General features: G+C 37.0%; 1 protein-coding gene across 2 annotated transcripts in view; it reads left to right on the forward strand.

Annotated features, from left to right (window-relative positions):
* The window catches only part of LOC133539581 (ephrin type-A receptor 7-like), a 708,400-nt gene that overhangs the window by 490,944 nt on the left and 192,931 nt on the right, over positions 1-24,525 (forward strand). For both annotated transcript variants that reach the window (XM_061881603.1, XM_061881604.1), the window contains exon 5: positions 6,714-7,043. In XM_061881603.1, coding sequence (XP_061737587.1) covers positions 6,714-7,043 — 330 coding nt within the window. The remainder of the gene's footprint in view (positions 1-6,713; positions 7,044-24,525) is intronic.

Genomic DNA, 24,525 nt, shown 5'->3' on the forward strand with positions numbered 1-24,525 from the left:
GTCTTTTGAATTTCTTTTAAAAAATTTGTTCTCGAAAATCTAGAAGAAATATTGATTTTTTATATATTTTAACAAGGTTAAAACATGTCATCAACATTCTAAAATTAATCTTAATCAGAAAAATTTAAAAATGATCCTACATAAATTAATTTTTAAATTTTTTTCAAAAAGATTAGAATTAGCTAGTTTTTCTCTTCTTTTTTTCAGTAGAATTTTAAATTTTAAAGAGTCGAAATTGAAGATAAACTATGTTTAAAAATGTAATATTCTTTTTTTTCGTGTTTTCTCCTCTTTTAAATGTTTTTCTCATCATTTATTCTCTAAAAAAAAAACTTCCGTAAAAGGAAAAAAAACCTACGACGGAAGGACAGATGGAAATAAAATGTATTTAAGTCAATCAATCAATCAATGTTTATTTATATAGCCCCAAATCACAAATGTCTCAAAGGACTGCACAAATCATTACGACTACAACATCCTCGGAAGAACCCACAAAAGGGCAAGGAAAACTCACACCCAGTGTGTATCAAACTGGTAGCCCTTGGCATTAATCAGTACCCAAGAAGTAGCTCTTGCTTTCAAAAAGGTTGGTGACCCCTGCTATATATAATAAAGCTAAAAAAGCTATTTTGATTACATTACGATAGCAGGTAAAAATATGCATGAAAACACTCAGTCCTCAAACATGGGATGGTTTGATATTTGATTAGTATTAGACCCGGCCCGCAGGCCACAGCCGCCTGCTGCTGTTTTGCATGCATCAAACTTTTAGGAAAAAGGTTGTCATAAACGTTACTCAACTCGTTAAAAAATAATAATACAAAATAAACCACATTTTTGTGCATATTTAAATGTATTTAGTTATAAACATTCATTCACTTTCTTCTTTCCTTCATGGATCTAAACTTTATTAAGGTCTTTTTTGTCCATATTTTTCTTGTAATATTTTCAGAATGCATTTGTTCTATTTTTTTGCCCAAAGTAAGACTAAAAAAAACAATCTGAAGTCGTCTTTATTTTTTTTAGTTTTAATGCCATGATTGTGAAGTTTGTGCGGCATAACGATGCCGGATTTGTTCCTCCGTGGATGCATCGGGCAAGAACATAGCTTGAGGTAAGAAATAAAGATTTATTCGACTCAAAACAGGCTAAGAACAAAAACACTGGTGCTAACAGAAAGGCAAACAAATGGCGCTAGCATGGAAGCTAGGAATATGAACAGAAAAAGTAAGCTTGGCACGAAGGCACAAAAAGGGAAAACAAAATGATTAGCATGAGAGCTAGCAATAAACAAAACCACAGCACGAGAGCTAGCGAGTATGAATAATGAAAGCAAGTCTTCAAGTGTTGCGTGTGAGCAAATTAGAGTCCGAGAATGAAGAACGAAAAGGGGCGAACCTAAATAAGGGAGGTGATTACGAGAAACAGGTGTGTGGGAACAGATAGTAGCAGGTGGGAATAATATGTAACCATGGTGACAGACTAAACAGGAAATAAGGAGGTCAAACTACCGAAATGTGATATGAAAATGGAACAAAACAATATGTGACAATCCGACCATCGAATCATAACAATGATATCTGTGTTGGCCCTGCGATGAGGTGGCGACTTGTCCAGGGTGTACCCCGCCTTCCGCTCGAATGCAGCTGGCATAGGGACAAGCGGTAGAAAATAAATGGATGGATTTTACGGCCCGCGTGTGTGCACGGATTTCCCTCCAGCGGCCCCTGAGCTAACAGGAGTTTGACATCCTTGATATAGACAATAAACGATATAAATGATATCATTTTGCCTGATGATATCGTCTGTATCGTGATACTGCATGTTCATGACACATTTTTGCTGTGTCTGTGAATTTGTCAAGCGAACAAACTTCTCGAACATTCTCGCTGGCTGGCGGCTGAGTCAGTATCCCTTGCCTCCATGCTGGCAAATAGACAACATTTCTTTCAAGTATTATTATCACTGGAGTGGATGAAATCATTAGGGCCCGCATGGCCAAAGGACCTTTTGAATTTTGTGCGTTTTATTAGGGTCCGCAGGCCCATGGCAAAAGACTCCACAGGAGTCCTTTGCCATGGGCCTGCGGACCCTGCGGACCCTAACATCCTTCAGCAAAAATCAACAGGAAGTAAAAAATTACCCCTTCAAAATAAAAGTTTTGTAAACACCCGTCACCTTTTTCAAACGTTATCTCCTCTGAGCGTGTTTGTCGTTTCAGCTTCAAACTCGCACAGAAGAGAGTTTGAACCCTTCTAATTAAAAGTTATTGAAAGAGTTTTGATTACTGCTCCGGTTTGGATTTTACGCACCATCAAAAAAAACTGCGCAAATGTTCCTAAAAAAATTAATTTTTGCCTCTTTGAGCTGTAATTTGACCCCTTTAAAATGCTTCAAAGTGCAAGTTAAAGCTCTACTATACAAAGCGAAAGCCATTTATCAACAACATCCAGAAAAAAAGATCTGTAATTTCACCCCCTTAACATTCTTTAAAACTCACCAAATTTTACACACACATCAGGATTGGCGAAAATTGCCATCTAATAAAAAACCAAACCCTAAAAATTTAAATTGCGCTCTAGTGCCCCCTAGGAAAAAACCCAGACAAAACTGCATGTAACTTCTGTTAGAAATGTCGTAGAGACATGAAATAAAAACCTCTATGTTGGTCTGACTTAGACCAGGACTTGGCAGCGGCCAAAGGCGGACCCGACCAACGTTGCTTGCAGCTTTAATTTTTACTTGTAGTTTAGAGAAATCCACCAGTAGATAGACTTTAATGGTGAATGAATACAAATAAAAGTTGTAATTTTCCTTCCGTTTGCAGCGGACTGTTCTTTGAATGCAGACTTTAATAGGATTACCGAGATTAAAGAAACGACAGGGACGGATGGCGAATGCAGAAAATGGGGGGCGTAGATTGTGGAGAGGAGTCGAGGAGTAAAAGAGCGTGCAAGGCCAAGCGAACGCGAATAAAGTCCCAGCTGGGCGGACTTCAAATGCATGCGAGTTCACACTAAATGTTCCACGCTCTTACGTAATTCTCCTCTCCACCATTGGGGGGGGGGGGGGGGGGGGGGGGGGGTGAACAGCTGCGGCGTGTGACGCTTTTGCTCACGCACATGGCAGCACACCTTTACTTATTCATCGCACACACACACACACACACACACACACACACACACTGATATATAAAATTCATGGGCTTTAATGGACCTCAGCTCTATCGAGTCCTCCGTCTGCAAAGACCAGGAGAAAAAGACACAGGTCAGTCAGGACACTACGGGGATTTTGACGCCGTCAGCTGACTTGCACTCGATTGTGTTTTTAAGCTCGCCACATTTTAAAACTGACACCTAAAAGCCTGGCGTAGAAGGACCGAAGGCTAAGGATTTCCTCGAAGAAACTGGATGGCCAGAATTTTTCTGCAGGCGAGCTACTTTTCAATTGACCAAGTCGAGGAGATCTACCTCATTCATATTTATATTTTATATTTATTTATTTATGAAAGAGACATTTTCGTTAACAAGTTAATGGTGTTTAATGATAATACAAGCATGTTTAACACATATACTTATATACTTTTTGACACTTATGTAAAAAATACAGACTTTTTGACACTTATGTAAAAAATACAGACTTTTTGACATTTACGTAAAAAATACAGACTTTTTGTCACGTAAAAAATACAGACTTTTTGAAATGTACGTAAAAAATACAGACTTTTTGACACTTATGTAAAAAATACAGACTTTTTGACACTTATGTAAAAAATACAGACTTTTTGACATTTACGTAAAAAATACAGACTTTTTGTCACGTAAAAAATACAGACTTTTTGAAATGTACGTAAAAAATACAGACTTTTTGACACTTATGTAAAAAATACATACTTTTTGAAACGTATGTAAAAAATACAGACTTTTTGACAGTTACATAAAAAATCCAGACTTTTTGACACTTACGTAAAAAATCCAGACTTTTTGAAATTTACGTAAAAAATCCAGACTTTTTGACACTTGCGTAAAAAATCCAAACTTTTTTGACAGTTACGTAAAAAATCCAGTTTTTTTGACAGTTACGTAAAAAATACAGACTTTTTGACACTTACGTAAAAAATACAGACTTTGTGACATTTACGTAAAAAATACCGACTTTTCGACAGTTACGTAAAAAATCCAGACTTTTTGACATTTACGTAAAAAATCCAGACTTTTTGACAGTTACGTAAAAAATACAGACTTTGTGACATTTATGTAAAAAATCCAGACTTTTTGACACTTATGTAAAAATACAGACTTTTTGACAGTTACGTAAAAAATCCAGACTTTTTGACACTTACGTAAAAAATACGGACTTTTTGAAATGTACGTAAAAAATACAGACTTTTTTACAATTACGTAAAAAATACAGACTTTGTGACATTTACGTAAAAAATACAGACTTTTTACAGTTACGTAAAAAATTCAAACTTTTTGACATTTCCGTAAAAAATCCCGACTTTTTGACAGTTTCGTAAAAAATACAGACTTTATGACATTTATGTAAAAAATCCAGACTTTTTGACACTTAAGTAAAAAATACAGACTTTTTGACAGTTACGTAAAAAATACAGACTTTTTGTCAGTTACGTAAAAAATACAGACTTTTTGAAATTTACGTAAAAAATACAGACTTTTTTACAATTACGTAAAAAATCCAGACTTTGTGACATTTACGTAAAAAATACAGACTTTTTGACAGTTACATAAAAAATACAGACTTTTTGACATTTACGTAAAAAATCCCGACTTTTTGACAGTTACGTACAAAATACAGACTTTGTGACATTTACGTAAAAAATCCCGACTTTTTGACACTTACGTAAAAAATCCCGACTTTTTGACACTTATGTAAAAAATACAGACTTTGTGACATTTACGTAAAAAATCCCGAATTTTTGACAGTTACGTAAAAAATCCAGACTTTAATTATTTTAATGTTTTTTAAAATAAATGCACACTGTTAATATTCAGTGTTTTACTGTTTGTAGTTAATATTGTAAATCCAACTTATTTTCATGTAAATTTGTCGTGTCCCATTCAGTAAAAAAATGATTTTTTTAATTTTTTGAGGTGGGCTGACATTACTTTTTTAAAACTCTATCAGACATCATGACTTTTGGTATTAGTGTTCCTGAAAAAAAAAAAAAAAAAGGGACCCAAACACACATACTGTACAGCAGGGGTCCCCAAACAACCGGATACGGTCCGCCAGCGTCCAAAATCCGGCCCACGGGAAGTCCCAAGTTAAAAAATGTGTTAATAATTTGATTATTTTATTTTTAATTTCTATTTTTTATTTTTTTTTGTTCATTCTAATCCATTTTACTCTCTTAGCCGCTCAGGCAAATCATATTGTGGAAAAATGCATTTTCCCATCGATAACTTGATATCAAAAGCGGCAAGTGCGTGCTCAATTAGTGCACGAGGAATATGTTTATATATATATATATATAGAGAGAGAGAGAGAGAGAGAGAGAGAGAAACATATGTCGCTTTAGATATCAAGTTATCGATGGGAAAATTTATTTTTCCACTTTTTATAGTATATATATATATATATATATATATGTACTATAAAAACAGTACCACTTTTTATATTTTCCTTTGTTTGTGTTTTATTGTAGCAACATGGTGGTTAACGTTTTGGAGACTCATCCATTTTCTACCGTTTGTCCCTTTTGGGGTCGCAGGGATTCACTGGAGCCTCTCTCAGCTACATTTGGGCGGTAGGTTGGGGTACACCCTGGACAAGTCGCCTCCTTATCACAGTATGTATGTATGTGTATATATATATATATATATATATATATATATATATATATATATATATATATATATATATACATATATATATATATATATATATATATATATATATATGTCTTAATTAGATTATCCAGAAAATAGTGCTCGATACCGTGGTAGAGCGCAATATATGTATGTGTGGGGAAAGAAATCTCAAGACTACTTCATCTCTACAGAACTGTTTCATGAGGGGTTCCCTCAATCATCAGGAGATTTTAATGGAAGCATTCACATACCATGGTTTATATAGGGCACAGAACGGCTAGATGCAGGCAGGCGTAGGGGCGTGGTGATTGGCTCATGTGGTACCTAGGAGGTGTCTCCGTCTGTGACGGCATGCTGATACAATTTCACTGCGCTTGTTGAGGGATGACAGGTCTGGGTGGTATATAATAAACAGTTTCTCTTTTAAGCATAGGTTGCCTCTTTTCAGATTCCCTGTTGTAACCCAATGCGGCCCCTGAGCCAAAAAGTTTGGGGACCCCCGCTGTACAGCATATTTATACAGCTAAATGTGTATATATCATTTATACACACATACACATTGGCCCCCAGGGACACATTTTTTTTCCCCCCCGAGTCAAAATATTTGCCCAGCTCTGATGTAGTGTGAAGGTGAATATGTGGGTGTTATTTCATTTACAGAGGGCTCCCATTATGTTAATAACTGTTATTCTATAGCTATGAAAATGTGTGATTTATAAATAATGGTCAGGCCTAGAACCAATCAACAGCGATTAAAAGTGATTACTGTATATTCATTGACTTGTTGTATTGGTTTTGGTATTGTTAATGAACAGAATAGTTAAAAAGGCACCTGACTGATTAAATGTACACAAAATAATTGACTTACCCGTCTTTCAGGTCCTCCCTCACCACCTCAAGACTTGGTCTACACCCTGAAGCAGTCGACTCTCATCTTGGAATGGGGCGCACCGTCAGACACGGGTGGCAGAGTCGACCTGACCTACACCGTCGGCTGCCGGCGGTGCGCCGGCCGTAAGTGCGAGCCCTGCGGGGCGAGCGTCGGCTTCGTGCCTCAGCAGGTGGGCTTGGCGGAGAGAACGGTGACCGTGGTCAATCTCCTCCCCAACACCAACTACACCTTCACTGTGGAAGCTTTGAATGGAGTGTCGGAGCTGCTGGCCGGCAAAAGGTTCTACACCCAGGTCAACGTGTCGACAAGCTTACCTGGTGAGTCAGTTTATGAACACAACATTAAATGGTGTCATTTGTCTGTAAAATTGTTAAAAGTACACCTCTGCATACCATTGTATTCCTATTAACCTTAAAGGAAACCAAATAGGAACCATTCTACAAACCCCGTTGGATGTTGTTGATAAATGGCTTTTGCTTTGCATAGTAGAGCTTTAACTTGCACTTACAGATGTAGCAACAAACTGTATTTAGTGACAGTGGTTTTCTGAAGTGTTCCTGAGCCCATGTGGTGATATCCTTTAGAGATTGATGTCAGTTTTTGATACAGTGCCGTCTGAAGGATCGAAGGTCGCGGTCATTCATTGTTGGTTTCCGGAGTGATTTCTCCAGATTCTCTGAACCTTTTGATGATATTATGGAGCGTAGATGTTGAAATCCCTAAATTTCTTGCAATTGCACTTTGAGAAACGTTGTTCTTGAACTGTTTGACTATTTGCTCACGCGGTTGTGGACAAAGGGGTGTACCTCGCCCCATCCTTTCTGGTGAAAGACTGATCACTAGCGCCCTCTACCACCAGGAGGCGGGAGTCATTTAATGACTCATATTTGACACACGCAGCTATGGTATATCAATAAAACATAGCTGCTTACTGTTCTTTTTAGCATATTCAATAGCTTGGACCTTAAATCCTACTGAATAGCTCTTAATCTTCTTCCCTTTCTGCGATTTAAAATTATTGAAATCAGCCACCTCCATTTTGAAAATGATGACAGGTGAAGTGTCACTCGTGACGTGACGAGTTTGACCCTGCGGAAATTCTAGGCATACGCTAATTATTTTGCGAAACAAGTTTGACTCGGCGGAAATTCTAGACACAACCACATTTATAAGGTGCACTGTCGAGTTTTTAGAAAATAACTCGACAGTGCACCTTATACATTTGGTTGTGCTTACCGACCTTGAAGCCATTTTATTTGGTACATGCTGAAATGATTAGTAGGACCAGCAGATGGCAGTTACACATACCTTATTTCCTTGAATTGCCGCCGGGTATACACTGTGGTATGCGCATGTCTAGAATTTCCGCCGAGTCAAACTCGTTTCGCCAAATAATTAGCGTATGCCTAGAATTTCCGCAGGGTCAAACTCGTCACGTCACCAGTGACACTTCACCTGTCATCGTCATCGCATTTTTCGGACTATAAGGCGCTCTTAAAATTAAATCTGCTGGTCTTACTTATCATTTCAGCATGATAAGTAGTACCAGCAGATTTAATATTAAGTGCGCCTTATAGTCCGAAAAATGCGCTATTACGCAATGTGAAATATCTCCCTGTCTTCTGTAGGTGGCGTCAGCACACCCGCCCACATTTTAGAGCTAAAAGCGGGCTTTCCAAAATGCGCTAAAACCGGTCTGAAATCCCTACTTTATGTGAAATGTGGCTCACAGGTGTATGCATTGACCTCAGGTAACCATCCGTGATTAAGGTAAAGGAGCAACTGCTCCTGTGACTAATCTGAATTCAGACCTGATTAACACGATACTCTTTGTGGTTAATCACATGCATTCACTTTGACAGCACATATATATTCCACTATAGCACTTACTCAACTCATTTTTTGGGGGGGAAATACTTGTTTCCATGCAAATGTTTCACCCAAATGAAAAAAAAAAAACAATCTCAATGATTCGGGATGATTGGCAAGCTAACGAGGCAGCTGAGAGTAATGAGACCGAAAGGTTCTACACACTTCTAGTGGAGGATGGAAAAAATCTTTTGGGGTTTTGGAATAATTGGAAATAACCACAGGAAATAGGCTTCCTAATGGAAGTAGACGTGTTATTCAAAAGTGAGTGATGCCCCGGCGTCTTCTGTCCACCGAGCTTTCTTGTATTGGCTGTCATATTCCAAAAGACGGGTTTCTATTAAACTTAGCCGACAGGTAATTGTCGCGGTTATGTCAGGCTGAGATCCTTCATCGGGCTTCACAAATGTAATCAATCCGGAGAAAGTAGTCCACCTATGCTGTTGTGCAGTATCTTAGAATCCTGCAATTCTCCTTTGGTAGAGATCCGGGATGACAAATGTAAATGTGGTCCTGTCGGTAATGTAAGAGATGTTTGAAATGGAAATGGTGAATGTGACGGACTCCTGCCGTCGTCGTGCGGGTTGCATGGACCATCAAGGAAGGACATTGCTTTGCAGGTTTGACTCTTGTTTATTTTTCAATAACGCGAGCTTTGTCTTTTGGTCGGATTGCTTTTCAGCTGCTCCTTTCTTGCTTGCTCGTCGCTCGTCAGGTTCTGCTGCTGGTCCTCCTACCCCTTCTGCCATGATCCCTCCTCCTTCTCCCCCTTTTATACAGCCAGAGGAGAAATCCAATCTAATCCAATCCACTTTATTTATATAGCACATTTAAATAACAAGAACGTTACCAAAGTTCTGCACAGCCATGATAAAAACAATATTTAAAAAAATATTATGCTCCACCAATGACAGAATAAAAACAAAAAATAAACAAATATAAAAACAATATAAAAATGAATATGATTAAAAATAATTTTAAAGGGTAAAAGCAATTAAAACGGTAAAATAGAAATCAAAATGTATAAAAAACACAGAGGACAACAGAGGACCACACAACTCACGTAGTGTTAAAAGCCAAAGAATAAAAGTAGGTCTTAAGACGAGACTTAAAACACTCCACTGTGGAAGCAGTGTCAATTATGTGCCGGTGCGTGATCTACGCACCTGAATTTGATTGCGGCGCCGTCGCTCCCGGCACACTCCGCCTCTTCGCTCATCCGCACTCTCCGCCTCCTTACCGCCATCTTGGGCAGGGCTGCAGCGTGCCCTGCCCTGCCGTCGACCCCACAGTGAACTTTCATCCTCCCACACAAACGTAAAGAGCCTTTTCCCCGCTTTGATGCTCGACTCTTTCCTGTTTTTTGTGGGGTTGTTAAACTTTACAGATATAAAGAGATATGAACCGTGTTAGAATGCTAAATAATCGGGTCGTTTTCCGAGAGAGATGCATCAAATCCAATCATGTCAATATGGTTCAGCCAAGGTTTGGTGGGGGGGGCACCGCCTGTTGAAATGTAGTACCGTATTTTTCGGAGTATAAGTTGCACCGGTTGAAAATACATAATAAAGAAGGAAAAAACATATATACGTCGCACTGGAGTATAAGTCGCATTTTTGGGGGAAATTTATTAGATAAATGAGATAAACCGTTTCATTACTTGCACCTTGCCTCCGGAGTCCCGTCTGCATCCTGGGAGAACCGTCCACGCAGTAAATGCCAATCATTTCTTGCTTGTGAGTATATTTTGATGGAATACAAATAATTTTGATCAGTAGTTGGGAAGGAGTAGGACAAATAGGAATCGGTAATTGGAGAATATTGGAATATCGGCAAAAAAGCCATTATCGGACATTTCTAATCCTATCCAATGACGTCAAGATGGTTCAGCCAAGGTTTGGTGGGGGGAACCGCCTGTTGAAATGTAGTAATTGGACATAGCTCTTTTATGTGTGGTATAATTTGTGAAAAACTGATAGCAATAGGTGGCCAACAATGCAGGTCTTGGGAATTGACCTATTTTGCCTATAAATCCCTTTTTAATAAACTTCCAAAAACATTATGTATAGATGCTGTTAGTGTCAGGATGTATATAATCTAGTAATAGGCATATTCATAAGGTAATATTGACAGTGTTTTGCAAAGTTTAAGCATTTTTACAACCTAATATCTGGGTATATTGATTTTTATTTTTATTTTTTTCAACTTTACAGGTATAAAGAGGTATGAACAGTGTTAGAATGCTCAATAATCGGGTTGTTTTCTGAGAAAGATGCATCAAATCTAGAGATGCCGTTAGCTTCCCGTGCTATCGGCACGCTAATGCTCCTTTGTTTGAATCCCACATGATTTGTGGACAATAAACCATTTCCTTACTTACACCTTGCCTCCGGAGTCCCGTCTGCATCCTGGGAGAACCGTCCACGCAGTAAATGTCAATCATTTCTTGCTTGTGAGTATATTTTGATGGAATACAAATAATTTTGATCGGTAGTTGGGAGGGAGTAGGACAAATTGGAATCGGTAATTGGAGAATATTGGAATATCGGCAAATAAGCCATTATCGGACATTTCTAATCCTATCCAATGACGTCAAGATGGTTCAGCCAAGGTTTGGTGGGGGGAACCGCCTGTTGAAATGTAGTAATTGGACATAGCTCTTTTATGTGTGGTATAATTTGTGAAAAACTGATAGCAATAGGTGGCCAACAATGCAGGTCTTGGGAATTGACCTATTTCACCTATAAATCCCTTTTTAATAAACTTCAGGATGTATATAATCTAGTAATAGGCATATTCATAACGTAATATTGACAGTATTTTGCAAATTTTAAGCATTTTTACAACTTAATTTCTGGGTACATTGATTTTAATTTTTAATTTTTTTCAACTTTACAGGTATAAAGAGGTATGAACAGTGTTAGAATGCTCAATAATCGGGTTGTTTTCTGAGAAAGATGCATCAAATCTAGAGATGCCGTTAGCTTCCCGTGCTATCGGCACGCCGGTGCTCTTTTATTTGTATCCCGCATGATTTGTGGACAATAAACCATTTCCTTACTTGCACCTTGCCTCCGGAGTCCCGTCTGCATCCTGGGAGAACCGTCCACGCAGTAAATGTCAATCATTTCTTGCTTGTGAGTATATTTTAATGGAATACAAATAATTTTGATCAGTAGTTGGGAAGTAGTAGGACAAATCGGAATCGGTAATTAAGAGTTGGACAATATCGGTTATCTGCAAAAAAAGCCATTATCGGACATCTCCCTAATCAAATCCAATGCCGTCAAGATGGTTCAGCCAAGGTGTGGTAGGGGGGGGGCACCACCTGTTGAAATGTAGTAATTGGACATAATTTCAGGTGACAGCAGGTGGTGCTTGTACTTAATTTGGTTGCAGGTGATTGAACGTCTTCATGATCTAGAGCAGACCTTGGCAAATTAAAGCCCGGGGCCACATGCGGCTCGTTAAGCTTTTCAATCTGGCCCGACGGACATTCCCAAATATATTTTTTTAGACATTTCTATCCTTGATGATGGTCGCGACATTTGAGCTGCCAATGTTGATTTCTCCACTGAGCTCTTTGCAATGTCTAATTTCACTTCACGTATACTTTATTTTTAGTTCTTTATTTTTGGTTTTCCATAAGAATCTGCCTCACACTTAGACTTAAACTTAGACAAACTTTAATGATCCGCAAGGGAAATTGTTCCACACAGTAGCTCAGTTACATTGATGGAAAGGACAATGCAGGTATAATATAGCGATATAAAATATAACATATATACGTAATATTTACATAATATATGTACAGTATATTATATATATATACTGATATATTGTATTATTTCTATATTATATATACAATATCTAGCAATAACCATGTACAATATTACAATATATGTGACAGCTGCAACATAAAATAGAGAGAAATCCAATAGAAAAATAGACATTAAAAACAAAGAGAAGTAGCTTGTGGCGTCGCTCCCGGCACGCCCCGCCTCACCGCTCGCTCGCATTCTCCGCCTCCTCGCCGCCATCTTGAGCCGGGCTCCAACGTGCCCTACCGCTCTGTCGGACCGTCGGCTCCGCCTTTACACAGTGACTTCCTCTGTGGAGCATATTACGCCACGTACCCGGGACATATCCGCTGAGCCGTCGAACTACTTATTTTTTAGCGCGATATCAGGAATTAATGGGCGTGTGGTCATCATTACAAAATGATGTAATGCGAAACTTGTACATGGTCATTTTTAAGAATTGTAATAGTTTGTGATAAGTTAATACCACTGGTATCAAAATTAGTAGCGTCATGTATCAAAACAGCAACATTTCCTTCTACTTGATTAATAATTTATGTATCATTATTAAAGATGCAATATATCGCTAGTTATCATAAGAAGGTGATTCATAAAACCCCAGTTGTTGCGGTTTACCAGATACATGAAACATAACACATTGGGGGTTGCACTTTCAATGTGTGCCAGCAGATGACAGCAGAGTGAATATCGTCAATAAAAACGTCAGTTGCCATGTACGGTGGCAAATTTCGTAATTTTCAGCAGACCGCAACGTCCACAGTTTCCAAAAACGATTTGAAATGTGGACTGGTCAGACCACAGAACACTTTTTCCACTTTTCATCAGTCCATCCTAGATGAGCTCGGGCCCAGCGAAGCCGCCGGCGTTTCTGGGTGTTGTTGATAAGTGCCTTTTGGTTTGCGTAGTAGAGTTTTAACTTGCACTTACAGATGTAGTGACCGACTGTTGTTACCGACAGTGGTTTTCTGAAATATTCCCTGAGCCCATGTGGTGATGTCCTTTACACTCCGATGTCACTTTTTGATGCAGTACCAATAGTCGCAGGCGTTCGATATTGGTTTTTAGCCTCGCTGCTTACGTGCAGTGATTTCTCCAGATTCTCTGAACCTTTTGATGATATTACGGACCGTAGATGGTGAAATCCCTAAATTCCTTGCAATAGCTGGTTGAGAAATGTTGTTCTTAAACAATTTGCTCAGGCATTTGTTCACAAAGTGGTGACCCTCGCCCCATCCTTGTTTGGGAATGACTGAGCATTTCATGGATGCTGCGGTTATACCCAAATCATGGCACCCCACCTGTTCCCAATTAGCCTGTTCAACCCGTGGGATGTTCCAAATAAGTGTTTGATGAGCATTCCTCAACTTTCTCAGTCGGTTTTGCCACTTGAGCCAGCTTTTTTTGGAACATGTTGCAGACATTGAGCTAAGTTCTCAGTTCCAACATGAATCATCTTGTCTTTGAAGTCTATTCCATTGAAGATAAGTTGAAAAGGATTTGCAAAATATTTGTATTCTGTTTGTTTGTGCCAACTTTACTGGTTTTGGGTTTTGTACTTGCCAACACCTAGTGTTCGAAGATCATTTTACAAAGATTTGGTATGGGCATCGTTGGTTGAACTCTAGTTTTGTGGCTGATGTGCACATGTCCCAGACTAAATCCCTGATTGGGATCTAGCTGGTCAGAACTCCTAAGATCCACAGTTAAGGACGGCACCCTCAGGAAAGGACAAACCCTTGGTGATTATTGTTCCTCCAGCCATGATTCTTCCATGAATCATCTTGTCTTTGAAGTCTATTCCATTGAAGATAAGTTGAAAAGGATTTGCAAAATCATTGTATTCTGTTTTTTTGTGCCAACTTTACTGGTTTTGGGTTTTGTACTTGCCAACACCTAGTGTTCGAAGATCATTTTACAAAAATTTGGTATGGGCATCGTTGGTCGAACTCTAGTTTTGTGACTGATGTGCACACGTCTTAGACTGGTCAGAACTCCTAAGATCCACAGTTCAGGACGGCACCCTCAGGAAAGGACAAACCCTTGGTGATTATTGTTCCTCCAGCCATGATTCATCCATGAATCATCTTGTCTTTGAAGTCTATTCCATTGAAGATAAGTTGAAAAGGATTTGCAAAATCATTGTATTCTGTTTTTTTGTGCCAACTTTACTGGTTTTGGGTTTTGTACTTGCCAACACCTAGTGTTCGAAGATCATTTTACAAAGATTTGGTATGGGCATCGTTGGTCGAACTCTAGTTTTGTGGCTGATGTGCACACCTCCTAGACTAAATCCCTGATTGGGATCTAGCTGGTCAGAACTCCTAAGATCCACAGTTAAGGACGGCACCCTCAGGAAAGGACAAACCCTTGGTGATTATTGTTCCTCCAGCCATGATTCTTCCATGAATCATCTTGTCTTTGAAGTCTATTCCATTGAAGATAAGTTGAAAAGGATTTGCAAAATCATTGTATTCTGTTTTTTTGTGCCAACTTTACTGGTTTTGGGTTTTGTACTTGCCAACACCTAGTGTTCGAAGATCATTTTACAAAAATTTGGTATGGGCATCGTTGGTCGAACTCTAGTTTTGTGACTGATGTGCACACGTCTTAGACTGGTCAGAACTCCTAAGATCAACAGTTAAGGACGGCACCCTCAGGAAAGGACAAACCCTTGGTGATTATTGTTCCTCCAGCCATGATTCATCCATGAATCATCTTGTCTTTGAAGTCTATTCCATTGAAGATAAGTTGAAAAGGATTTGCAAAATCATTGTATTCTGTTTTTTTGTGCCAACTTTACTGGTTTTGGGTTTTGTACTTGCCAACACCTAGTGTTCGAAGATCATTTTACAAAGATTTGGTATGGGCATCGTTGGTCGAACTCTAGTTTTGTGGCTGATGTGCACACCTCCTAGACTAAATCCCTGATTGGGATCTAGCTGGTCAGAACTCCTAAGATCCACAGTTAAGGACGGCACCCTCAGGAAAGGACAAACCCTTGGTGATTATTGTTCCTCCAGCCATGATTCTTCCATGAATCATCTTGTCTTTGAAGTCTATTCCATTGAAGATACGTTGAAAAGGATTTGCAAAATCATTGTATTCTGTTTTTTTGTGCCAACTTTACTGGTTTTGGGTTTTGTACTTGCCAACACCTAGTGTTCGAAGATCATTTTACAAAGATTTGGTATGGGCATCGTTGGTCGAACTCTAGTTTTGTGGCTGATGTGCACACGTCTTAGACTAAATCCCTGATTGGGATCTAGCTGGTCAGAACTCCTAAGATCCACAGTTCAGGACGGCACCCTCAGGAAAAGACAAACCCTTGGTGATTATTGTTCCTCCAGCCATGATTCTTCCATGAATCATCTTGTCTTTGAAGTCTATTCCATTGAAGATAAGTTGAAAAGGATTTGCAAAATCATTGTATTCTGTTTTTTTGTGCCAACTTTACTGGTTTTGGGTTTTGTACTTGCCAACACCTAGTGTTCGAAGATCATTTTACAAAAATTTGGTATGGGCATCGTTGGTCGAACTCTAGTTTTGTGGCTGATGTGCACACGTCTTAGACTGGTCAGAACTCCTAAGATCCACAGTTCAGGACGGCACCCTCAGGAAAGGACAAACCCTTGGTGATTATTGTTCCTCCAGCCATGATTCTTCCATGAATCATCTTGTCTTTGAAGTCTATTCCATTGAAGATAAGTTGAAAAGGATTTGCAAAATCATTGTATTCTGTTTTTTTGTGCCAACTTTACTGGTTTTGGGTTTTGTACTTGCCAACACCTAGTGTTCGAAGATCATTTTACAAAAATTTGGTATGGGCATCGTTGGTCGAACTCTAGTTTTGTGGCTGATGTGCACACGTCTTAGACTGGTCAGAACTCCTAAGATCCACAGTTAAGGACGGCACCCTCAGGAAAGGACAAACCCTTGGTGATTATTGTTCCTCCAGCCATGATTCTTCCATGAATCATCTTGTCTTTGAAGTCTATTCCATTGAAGATAAGTTGAAAAGGATTTGCAAAATCATTGTATTCTGTTTTTTTGTGCCAACTTTACTGGTTTTGGGTTTTGTACTTGCCGACACCTAGTGTTCGAAGATCATTTTACAAAGATTCGGTTTGGGCATCGTTGGTCGAACTCTAGTTTTGTGACTGATGTGCACACCTCCTAGACTAAATCCCTGATTGGGATCTAGCTGGTCAGAACTCCTAAGATCAACAGTTAAGGACGGCACCCTCAGGAAAGGACAAACCCTTGGTGATTATTGTTCCTCCAGCCATGATTCTTCCATGAATCATCTTGTCTTTGAAGTCTATTCCATTGAAGATACGTTGAAAAGGATTTGCAAAATCATTGTATTCTGTTTTTTTGTGCCAACTTTACTGGTTTTGGGTTTTGTACTTGCCAACACCTAGTGTTCGAAGATCATTTTACAAAAATTTGGTATGGGCATCGTTGGTCGAACTCTAGTTTTGTGGCTGATGTGCACACCTCCTAGACTAAATCCCTGATTGGGATCTAGCTGGTCAGAACTCCTAAGATCCACAGTTAAGGACGGCACCCTCAGGAAAGGACAAACCCTTGGTGATTATTGTTCCTCCAGCCATGATTCTTCCATGAATCATCTTGTCTTTGAAGTCTATTCCATTGAAGATACGTTGAAAAGGATTTGCAAAATCATTGTATTCTGTTTGTTTGTGCCAACTTTACTGGTTTTGGGTTTTGTACTTGCCGACACCTAGTGTTCGAAGATCATTTTACAAAGATTCGGTTTGGGCATCGTTGGTCGAACTCTAGTTTTGTGACTGATGTGCACACCTCCTAGACTAAATCCCTGATTGGGATCTAGCTGGTCAGAACTCCTAAGATCAACAGTTAAGGACGGCACCCTCAGGAAAGGACAAACCCTTGGTGATTATTGTTCCTCCAGCCATGATTCTACCATGGATCATCTTGTCTTTGAAGTCTATTCCATTGAAGATAAGTTGAAAAGGATTTGCAAAATCATTGTATTCTGTTTTTTTGTGCCAACTTTACTAGTTTTGGGTTTTGTACTTGCCAACACCTAGTGTTTGAAGATCATTTTACAAAGATTTGGTATGGGCATCGTTGGTCGAACTCTAGTTTTGTGACTGATGTGCACACGTCTTAGACTAAATCTAGCTGGTCAGAACTCCTAAGATCCACAGTTCAGGACGGCACCCTCAGGAAAGGACAAACCCTTGGTGATTATTGTTCCTCCAGCCATGATTCTTCCATGAATCATCTTGTCTTTGAAGTCTATTCCATTGAAGATAAGTTGAAAAGGATTTACAAAATCATTGTATTCTGTTTTTTTGTGCCAACTTTACTGGTTTTGGGTTTTGTACTTGCCAACACCTAGTGTTCGAAGATCATTTTACAAAGATTTGGTATGGGCATTGTTGGTCGAACTCTAGTTTTGTGACTGATGTGCACACGTCCCAGACTAAATCCCTGATAGGGATCTAGCTGGTCAGAACTGCTAAGATCCACAGTTAAGGACGGCACCCTCAGGAAAGGACAAACCCTTGGTGATTATTGTTCCTCCAGCCATGATTCTTCCATGGATCATCTTGTCTTTGAAGTCTATTCCATTGAAGATAAGTTGAAAAGGATTTGCAAAATCATTGTATTCTGTTTTTTTGTGCCAACTTTACTAGTTTTGGGTTTTGTACTTGCCAACACCTAGTGTTTGAAGATCATTTTACAAAGATTTGGTATGGGCATCGTTGGTCGAACTCTAGTTTTGTGACTGATGTGCACACGTCTTAGACTAAATCTAGCTGGTCAGAACTCCTAAGATCCACAGTTAAGGACGGCACCCTCAGGAAAGGACAAACCCTTGGTGATTATTGTTCCTCCAGCCATGATTCTTCCATGAATCATCTTGTCTTTGAAGTCTATTCCATTGAAGATAAGTTGAAAAGGATTTGCAAAATCATTGTATTCTGTTTTTTTGTGCCAACTTTACTGGTTTTGGGTTTTGTACTTGCCAACACCTAGTGTTCGAAGATCATTTTACAAAGATTTGGTATGGGCATCGTTGGTCGAACTCTAGTTTTGTGACTGATGTGCACACGTCCCAGACTAAATCCCTGATTGGGATCTAGCTGGTCAGAACTCCTAAGATCCCCAGTTAAGGACGGCACCCTCAGGAAAGGACAAACCCTTGGTGATTATTGTTCCTCCAGCCATGATTCTTCAAAACCCCGTCTTTCCATTCCCTTTCCTGTCTGTCGGACTAGTCAGCATTTGCCACGGCGGTGATTTGTGGATATTACGGGGTATTAGGGGGTGAGTTGTCCTGCTATCCGTATGACGGGGGGATTGGACAAGGGGTTAAGGGAGTGTGTTTGCCGGGGTTTCCGTCCACGTTCGGTGTCGGCGAGGATTTGGACTGACATTTGATACGGGTGGTGTTTAATGCTGCGTATGCATGTGTGCACATTGTGGCGGTCAACAGTGCTCTCTAGATGCCATTTGATTTGGAAATGTTACTCTTTTGTGTGGCTTTCCACTGCCCGACACTGGCTGAGGACTCATATCTGATAACATTATTTGGCATAGCACACAAACGATGCCGATAGTAAAACTATTTAATGAATTTACACGAAATTAAAGTACATGCCAGAGGGATCAAGTATCTACGGCACCTAACCTGTGTTGTTTCTTTTCTGCGATATTATTCTCAAAAGTGATGTGTGCACCATACACTCCGTTTAAATTATAATGATGGCTTTTAGCAGTCAATCTCAGTCACTATGTTTACAAACCCCGTTTCCATATGAGTTGGGAAATTGTGTTAGATGTAAATATAAACAGAATACAATGATTTGCAAAACATTTTCAACCCATATTTATATTATCTTCTGTGTCTTCTCTCCTAAACAAAAGACATTCATGCCGTCCGCAAATTGTAATAAGTTCAAGTCCTATGTAACTTAACAAATGTCGTTTATATAAAGATTGAACAATTTTGGTCCAGTTATTGATCCCTGAGGTACGCCATAATATATGTTCAGCTCTGTAGAGTTGTATTCGCCCATCTTCACATATTGCTTCAAAAAGTCGGGATTTTTTTTTAAGTGTCAAAAAGTTGGGATTTTTTTGTAAGTGTCAAAAACTCTGGATTTTTTTCCAAGCGTCAAAATCTGGATTTTTTTCGAAGTGTCAAAAATTCTTAATTTCTTTCTTCTGTCAAAAAGTCTGTATTTTTTACGTAAGTTTCAAAAAGTCTGTATTTTTTACGTAAGTTTCAAAAAGTCTGGAATTTTTACGTAAATTTCAAAAAGTCTGGAATTTTTACAAGTGTCAAAAAGTTGGGATTTTTTTGTAAGTGTCAAAAACTCTGGATTTTTTTCCAAGCGTCAAAATCTGGATTTTTTTCGAAGTGTCAAAAATTCTTAATTTTTTTCTTCTAACTGTCAAAACTTCTGCATTTTTTACGTAAGTTTCAAAAAGTCTGTATTTTTTACGTAAATTTCAAAAAGTCTGGAATTTTTACAAGTGTCAAAAAGTCGGGATTTTTTTCCAAGTGTCCAAAAATTGGGATTTTTTTTTAAGTGTCAAAAAATTTGTATTTTTTTTGTAAGTATCAAAAAGTCGTGATTTTTTTGCAAGGGTAAAAAAATCTGGATTTTTTAACGTAAATGTCAAAAAGTCTGTATTTTTTACGTAAGCGTCAAAAAGTCCTGATTTTTTTTACGTGTCTAAAAAAATTAGAATTTTTTTCTAAGTGTCAAAAAATCTGTTTTTTTTACAGGTGTCAAAAGTGGGAATTTTTTCCAACTGTCAAATATGGGGATTTTTTTGTAAATTTAAAAAAGTCTGGATTTTTTAAGTAACTGTCAAAAAGTCTGGATTTTTTAAGTAACTGTCAAAAAGTCTGGATTTTTTACGTAAGTGTCAAAAAGTCAGGATTTTTTTTCTAAATGTCAAAAAATTGGGATTTTTTTTGTAAGTATCAAAAAGGTGTGATTTTTTTGTAAGGGTAAAAAAATCTGGATTTTTGTTTAAGTGTCACAAACTCAGGTTTTTTTTTCTACGTGTCCAAAATTCTTTTTTTTTTTTGTCTTCTAAGTGTCAAAAAGTCTGTATTTTTTACGTAAGCGTCAAAAAGTCTTGCTTTTTTTCCTAAGTGTCAAAAAAATTGGGATTTTTTTTGTAAGTGTCAAAAAATCCCTTTTTTTTTTTTCAAGTGTCAAAAGTGGGAATTATTTCCAAGTGTCAAATATGGGGATTTTTTGTAAATTTCAAAAAGTCGGGATTTTTTTAAAGTGTCAAAAAAATTGGGATTTTTTTCTAAGTGTCAAAAAATCTGGATTTTTTTTTAGTGTCAAAAAGTCAGATTTTTATCTCAGGGTCAAAAAGTCAGATTTTTTTCTAAGTGTCAAAAAGTCTGGATTTTTTTTTTAAGTGTCAAAAAGTCTGATTTTTATCTCAGGGTCAAAAAGTCTGGACTTTTTTTCTAAGGGTCAAAAAATCTGGATTTTTTTCCAAGGGTCAAAAATCGAGATTTTTTTCATCAAAAAAATCGGGATATTTTTCTTGAAAAACTTTAAAAATGTGTCTCCTCAGTTCCCAAACGTTTACTGAGTGTTGTTAAAAGGAAAGGCCATGTGACACGGTGGTAAAAATGCCACTGTGCCAACTTGTTTGCAATGTGTTGCTGACATTAAATTCTAAATTAATGATTATCTGAAGAAAAAAAAAAAGTTTTTCTCAATTCAAACATGAAATATTTTGTCTTTGCAGTCTATTCAATTGAATGTAAGTTGAAAAGGATTTGCAAATCATTGTATTCTGTTTTTATTTAGGATTTACACAATTTGCCAACTTCACTGGTTTTGGGTTTTGTCCAAAGTAAGACTAAATAGTGAAGGGAGATGTCCAACCCCCTGGTCTTTAGCTTTCTGGAAATGTGGAGAGCATTTAGTTGGAAATCCCTGCTCCAATAACAGCGTGTTGTGTTTCTTATATTCAAATTGCCTCTCGGGTTTATTCTCCTTTGTTGCCAAAAGCATCCATCCTTATTATTTATTCCACATGACATCCTTTGGCAGAACTATTTTCCTAGCCTTCAATCTCTTGCATCTGCGTCTCCATGTCTTTGCTGCATGTGCCCTGTTTGTTTGTTTGTTTGTTTGTTTGTTTGTTTGTTTGTTTGTTTGTTTGTCTGTTTGTTTGTTTGTCTGGGCATGATAAGTGATGTTAGCCTTGGGTGTTGATCAGGTTGCTGGGAACATATTTCAAGAGGGCCACTAAGTGAATAGCAAAGCTCCAGCCTTTGACGGATGATCACACGCTCTTGCACAAACTTCATCTAATGGTTGCATGCACTCACATCTTGGTAATCCCTGAGAATAAATGTGCAGTGAAAAGCCTCCATTAAAACCATCAAATGGAGGGGCAGAGGACATGCTTGCACATTTGGAAAAGGGCGAGAGCATTGCTCCTTAACGGATGTTTTTTATTTTTTTATTTTAATTCGGACTCTCCAAAAATTTTAATTTTTGGGGGGTCAAAAAATCAGATACAATTTTTTTACATAAATGTCAAAAAGTCTGTATTTTTTACGTAATCGTCCAAAAGTCGTGATTTTTTTTATAAGTGTCGAAAAAATAACGGATGTTTTTTATTTTTTTTATTTTAATCCGGACTCTCCAAAAATTCTACTTCTTGGGGGGTCAAAAAGTCAGGAGTTTTTCTAAGTATGAAAAAGTCGTGATTTTTTTTTCTAAGAGTCAAAAAGTTGTTTGTTTGTTTTTCTTAATGTCAAAAAGTCGGGTATTTTTTTTTTTTTCAAAATTTTAAAAAGTCAGAATTTTTTTCTAAGTGTCAAGAAATCAGAATTTTTTTAAATGTCAAGAAGTCTGAATTTTTTTTCTAAATGTCAAAAAATCGGGATTATTTCTCAATGTCAAAAAGTCTGGATTTTGGTTTGTTAAAAAAACGTGACTTATTCTAAATGTCATTAAATCATGATTTTACTAAGTGTCGAAAAATCTGGAATTTTTTCTTTTTTTTTAAATCTCGATTTTTTTTTTGTCAAAAAAATCTGGATTTTTTGTAAGTGTTAAAAAAATCTGGATTTTTTGTAATCGTCAAAAAGACAGGATTTTTTTGAAGGGTCAAAAAATCTGGATTTTTTTTTGTATAACAATTTGGATTTATTCTAAATGTCAAAAAATTTGGTTTTTTTTATAAGTGTCAAAAAAAATCTGGATTTTTTTTCTAAGTGTCAAAAAATCTGGATTTTTTTTTCTAAGTGTCAAAAAATCTGTCTTTTTTTGGTAAAACAATTTGCATTTATTCTACATGTCAAAAAATCAGGAATTTTTTTTTGTCCAAAAAATCTGAATTTTTTGGTCTAAAAAAATTTGGATTTTTTGGGGGGGGTCAGAAAGTCAGGATTTTGGTAAGTGTCAAAGAGTCTGGATTTTTTCCTAAAGGTCAAAAAATCGGGATTTTTTTTCCAAGAATCAAAATGTGTGAATTTTTTCTCAGGGTCAAAATATTGGTATTTCTTTTGTCCAAAAATCTGGATTTTTTTAGTCCAAAAAATCGGGATTTATTCTACATGTCAAAAAGTTGGGTTTTTCTAAGTGTAAAAAAATCTGGATTTTTTTGTTCAAAAAATCTGCATTTTTTTCTAAATGTCAGAAAAATTCGGGATTTTTCTTAGGTGTCAAAAAAATCAGGATTTTTCTATTTTTTGTCAAAAAATCTGGATTTTTTTGTAAGTGTCAAAAAATCTGGATTTTTTTTGTAAGTGTCAAAAAATTAGGATTTTTTGTAAGTGTCAAAAAGACAGGATTTTTTTGTAAGTGTCAAAAAATCTAGATTTTTTTTGGGTAAAACAATTTTAATTTATTCTAAATGTCAAAAAATCAGGATTTTTTTTTTTTGTCCAAAAAATCTGAATTTTTTTGGTCCAAAAAAATCGGGATTTTTATTTTTGGTCAGAAAGTCATGATTCTGGTAAGTGTCAAAGAGTCTGGATTTTTTTCTAAGAACCAAAATGTGTGAATTTTTTCTCAGGGTCAAAATATTGGGTTTTTTTTTCGTTCAAAAGTCGGGATTTTTTTAGTCCAAAAATCAGGATTTATTCTACATGTCAAAAAGTTAGGTTTTTCTAAGTGTAAAAAAATCTGGATCTTTTTGGTCAAAAAATCAGCATTTTTTGGGTCCAAAAATCAGCATTTTTTTGGTCAAAAAATCTGATTTTTTTTGTAAATGGCAGAAACAATCAGGATTTATTATTAATGTCAAAAAATCAGGTTTTTGTAAATTAAAAAAAAATCTGTATTCTTTTGGTAAAAAAAAATCTGGATTTTTTTTATCAAAAAATTGGGACTTTTTCTAAATGTCAAAAAATTGGGATTTTTCTTAAGCATCAAAAAATTGGGATTTTTCTTAAGCATCAAAAAATCCGGATTTTTCTCAAGCATCAAAAAATCAGGTATTTTTGGGTCAAAAAGTCGTGATTTTTCCTAAATGTCAAAAACTCGGGATTTTTCTTGTGTCAAAAAAGTCAGGATTTTTTTGTTGTCAAAAAATCTGGATTTTTTTCTAAATGTCAAAAAATCTGGCATTTTTTTCTAAATCTCAAATAATCTGGATTTTTTTCTAAATGTCAAAAAATCTGGATTTTTTTAAGTATTAAAAAATCTGGAATTTTTTGATCCAAAAAATTGGGATTTTTTTTGTTGTCCAAAAATCGGGATATATTCTTAATGTCAAAAAGTCGGGTTTTTCTAAGTGTAAAAACATTTATATTTTTTGGGACAAAAAAAATCTGGATTTTTTTCTAAATGTCAAAAAATCGGGATTTTTCTTAAGTATTAAAAAATCAGTATTTTTTTTTGTCAAAAAGTCGAGATTTTTCTTAAGTACTGAAAAATCGTGATTATTTTTTGGGTGATAAAATCATGATTTTTTTTTTTTTTGTAAAAAAATCAGGATTTTATTTTTTTTTGTCAAAAAATCTGGATTTTTTCAAAGTGCCCAAAAAATTGTGATTTTTTTCCAAGTGTCAAAAAGTCACGATTTTTTGGTTCAAAAGTCAGAATTTTTTTGGGTC

The sequence above is a fragment of the Nerophis ophidion genome, linkage group LG21 (assembly GCF_033978795.1).
Source record: "Nerophis ophidion isolate RoL-2023_Sa linkage group LG21, RoL_Noph_v1.0, whole genome shotgun sequence".
In the NCBI taxonomy this organism is placed as follows: Eukaryota; Metazoa; Chordata; class Actinopteri; order Syngnathiformes; family Syngnathidae; genus Nerophis; species Nerophis ophidion.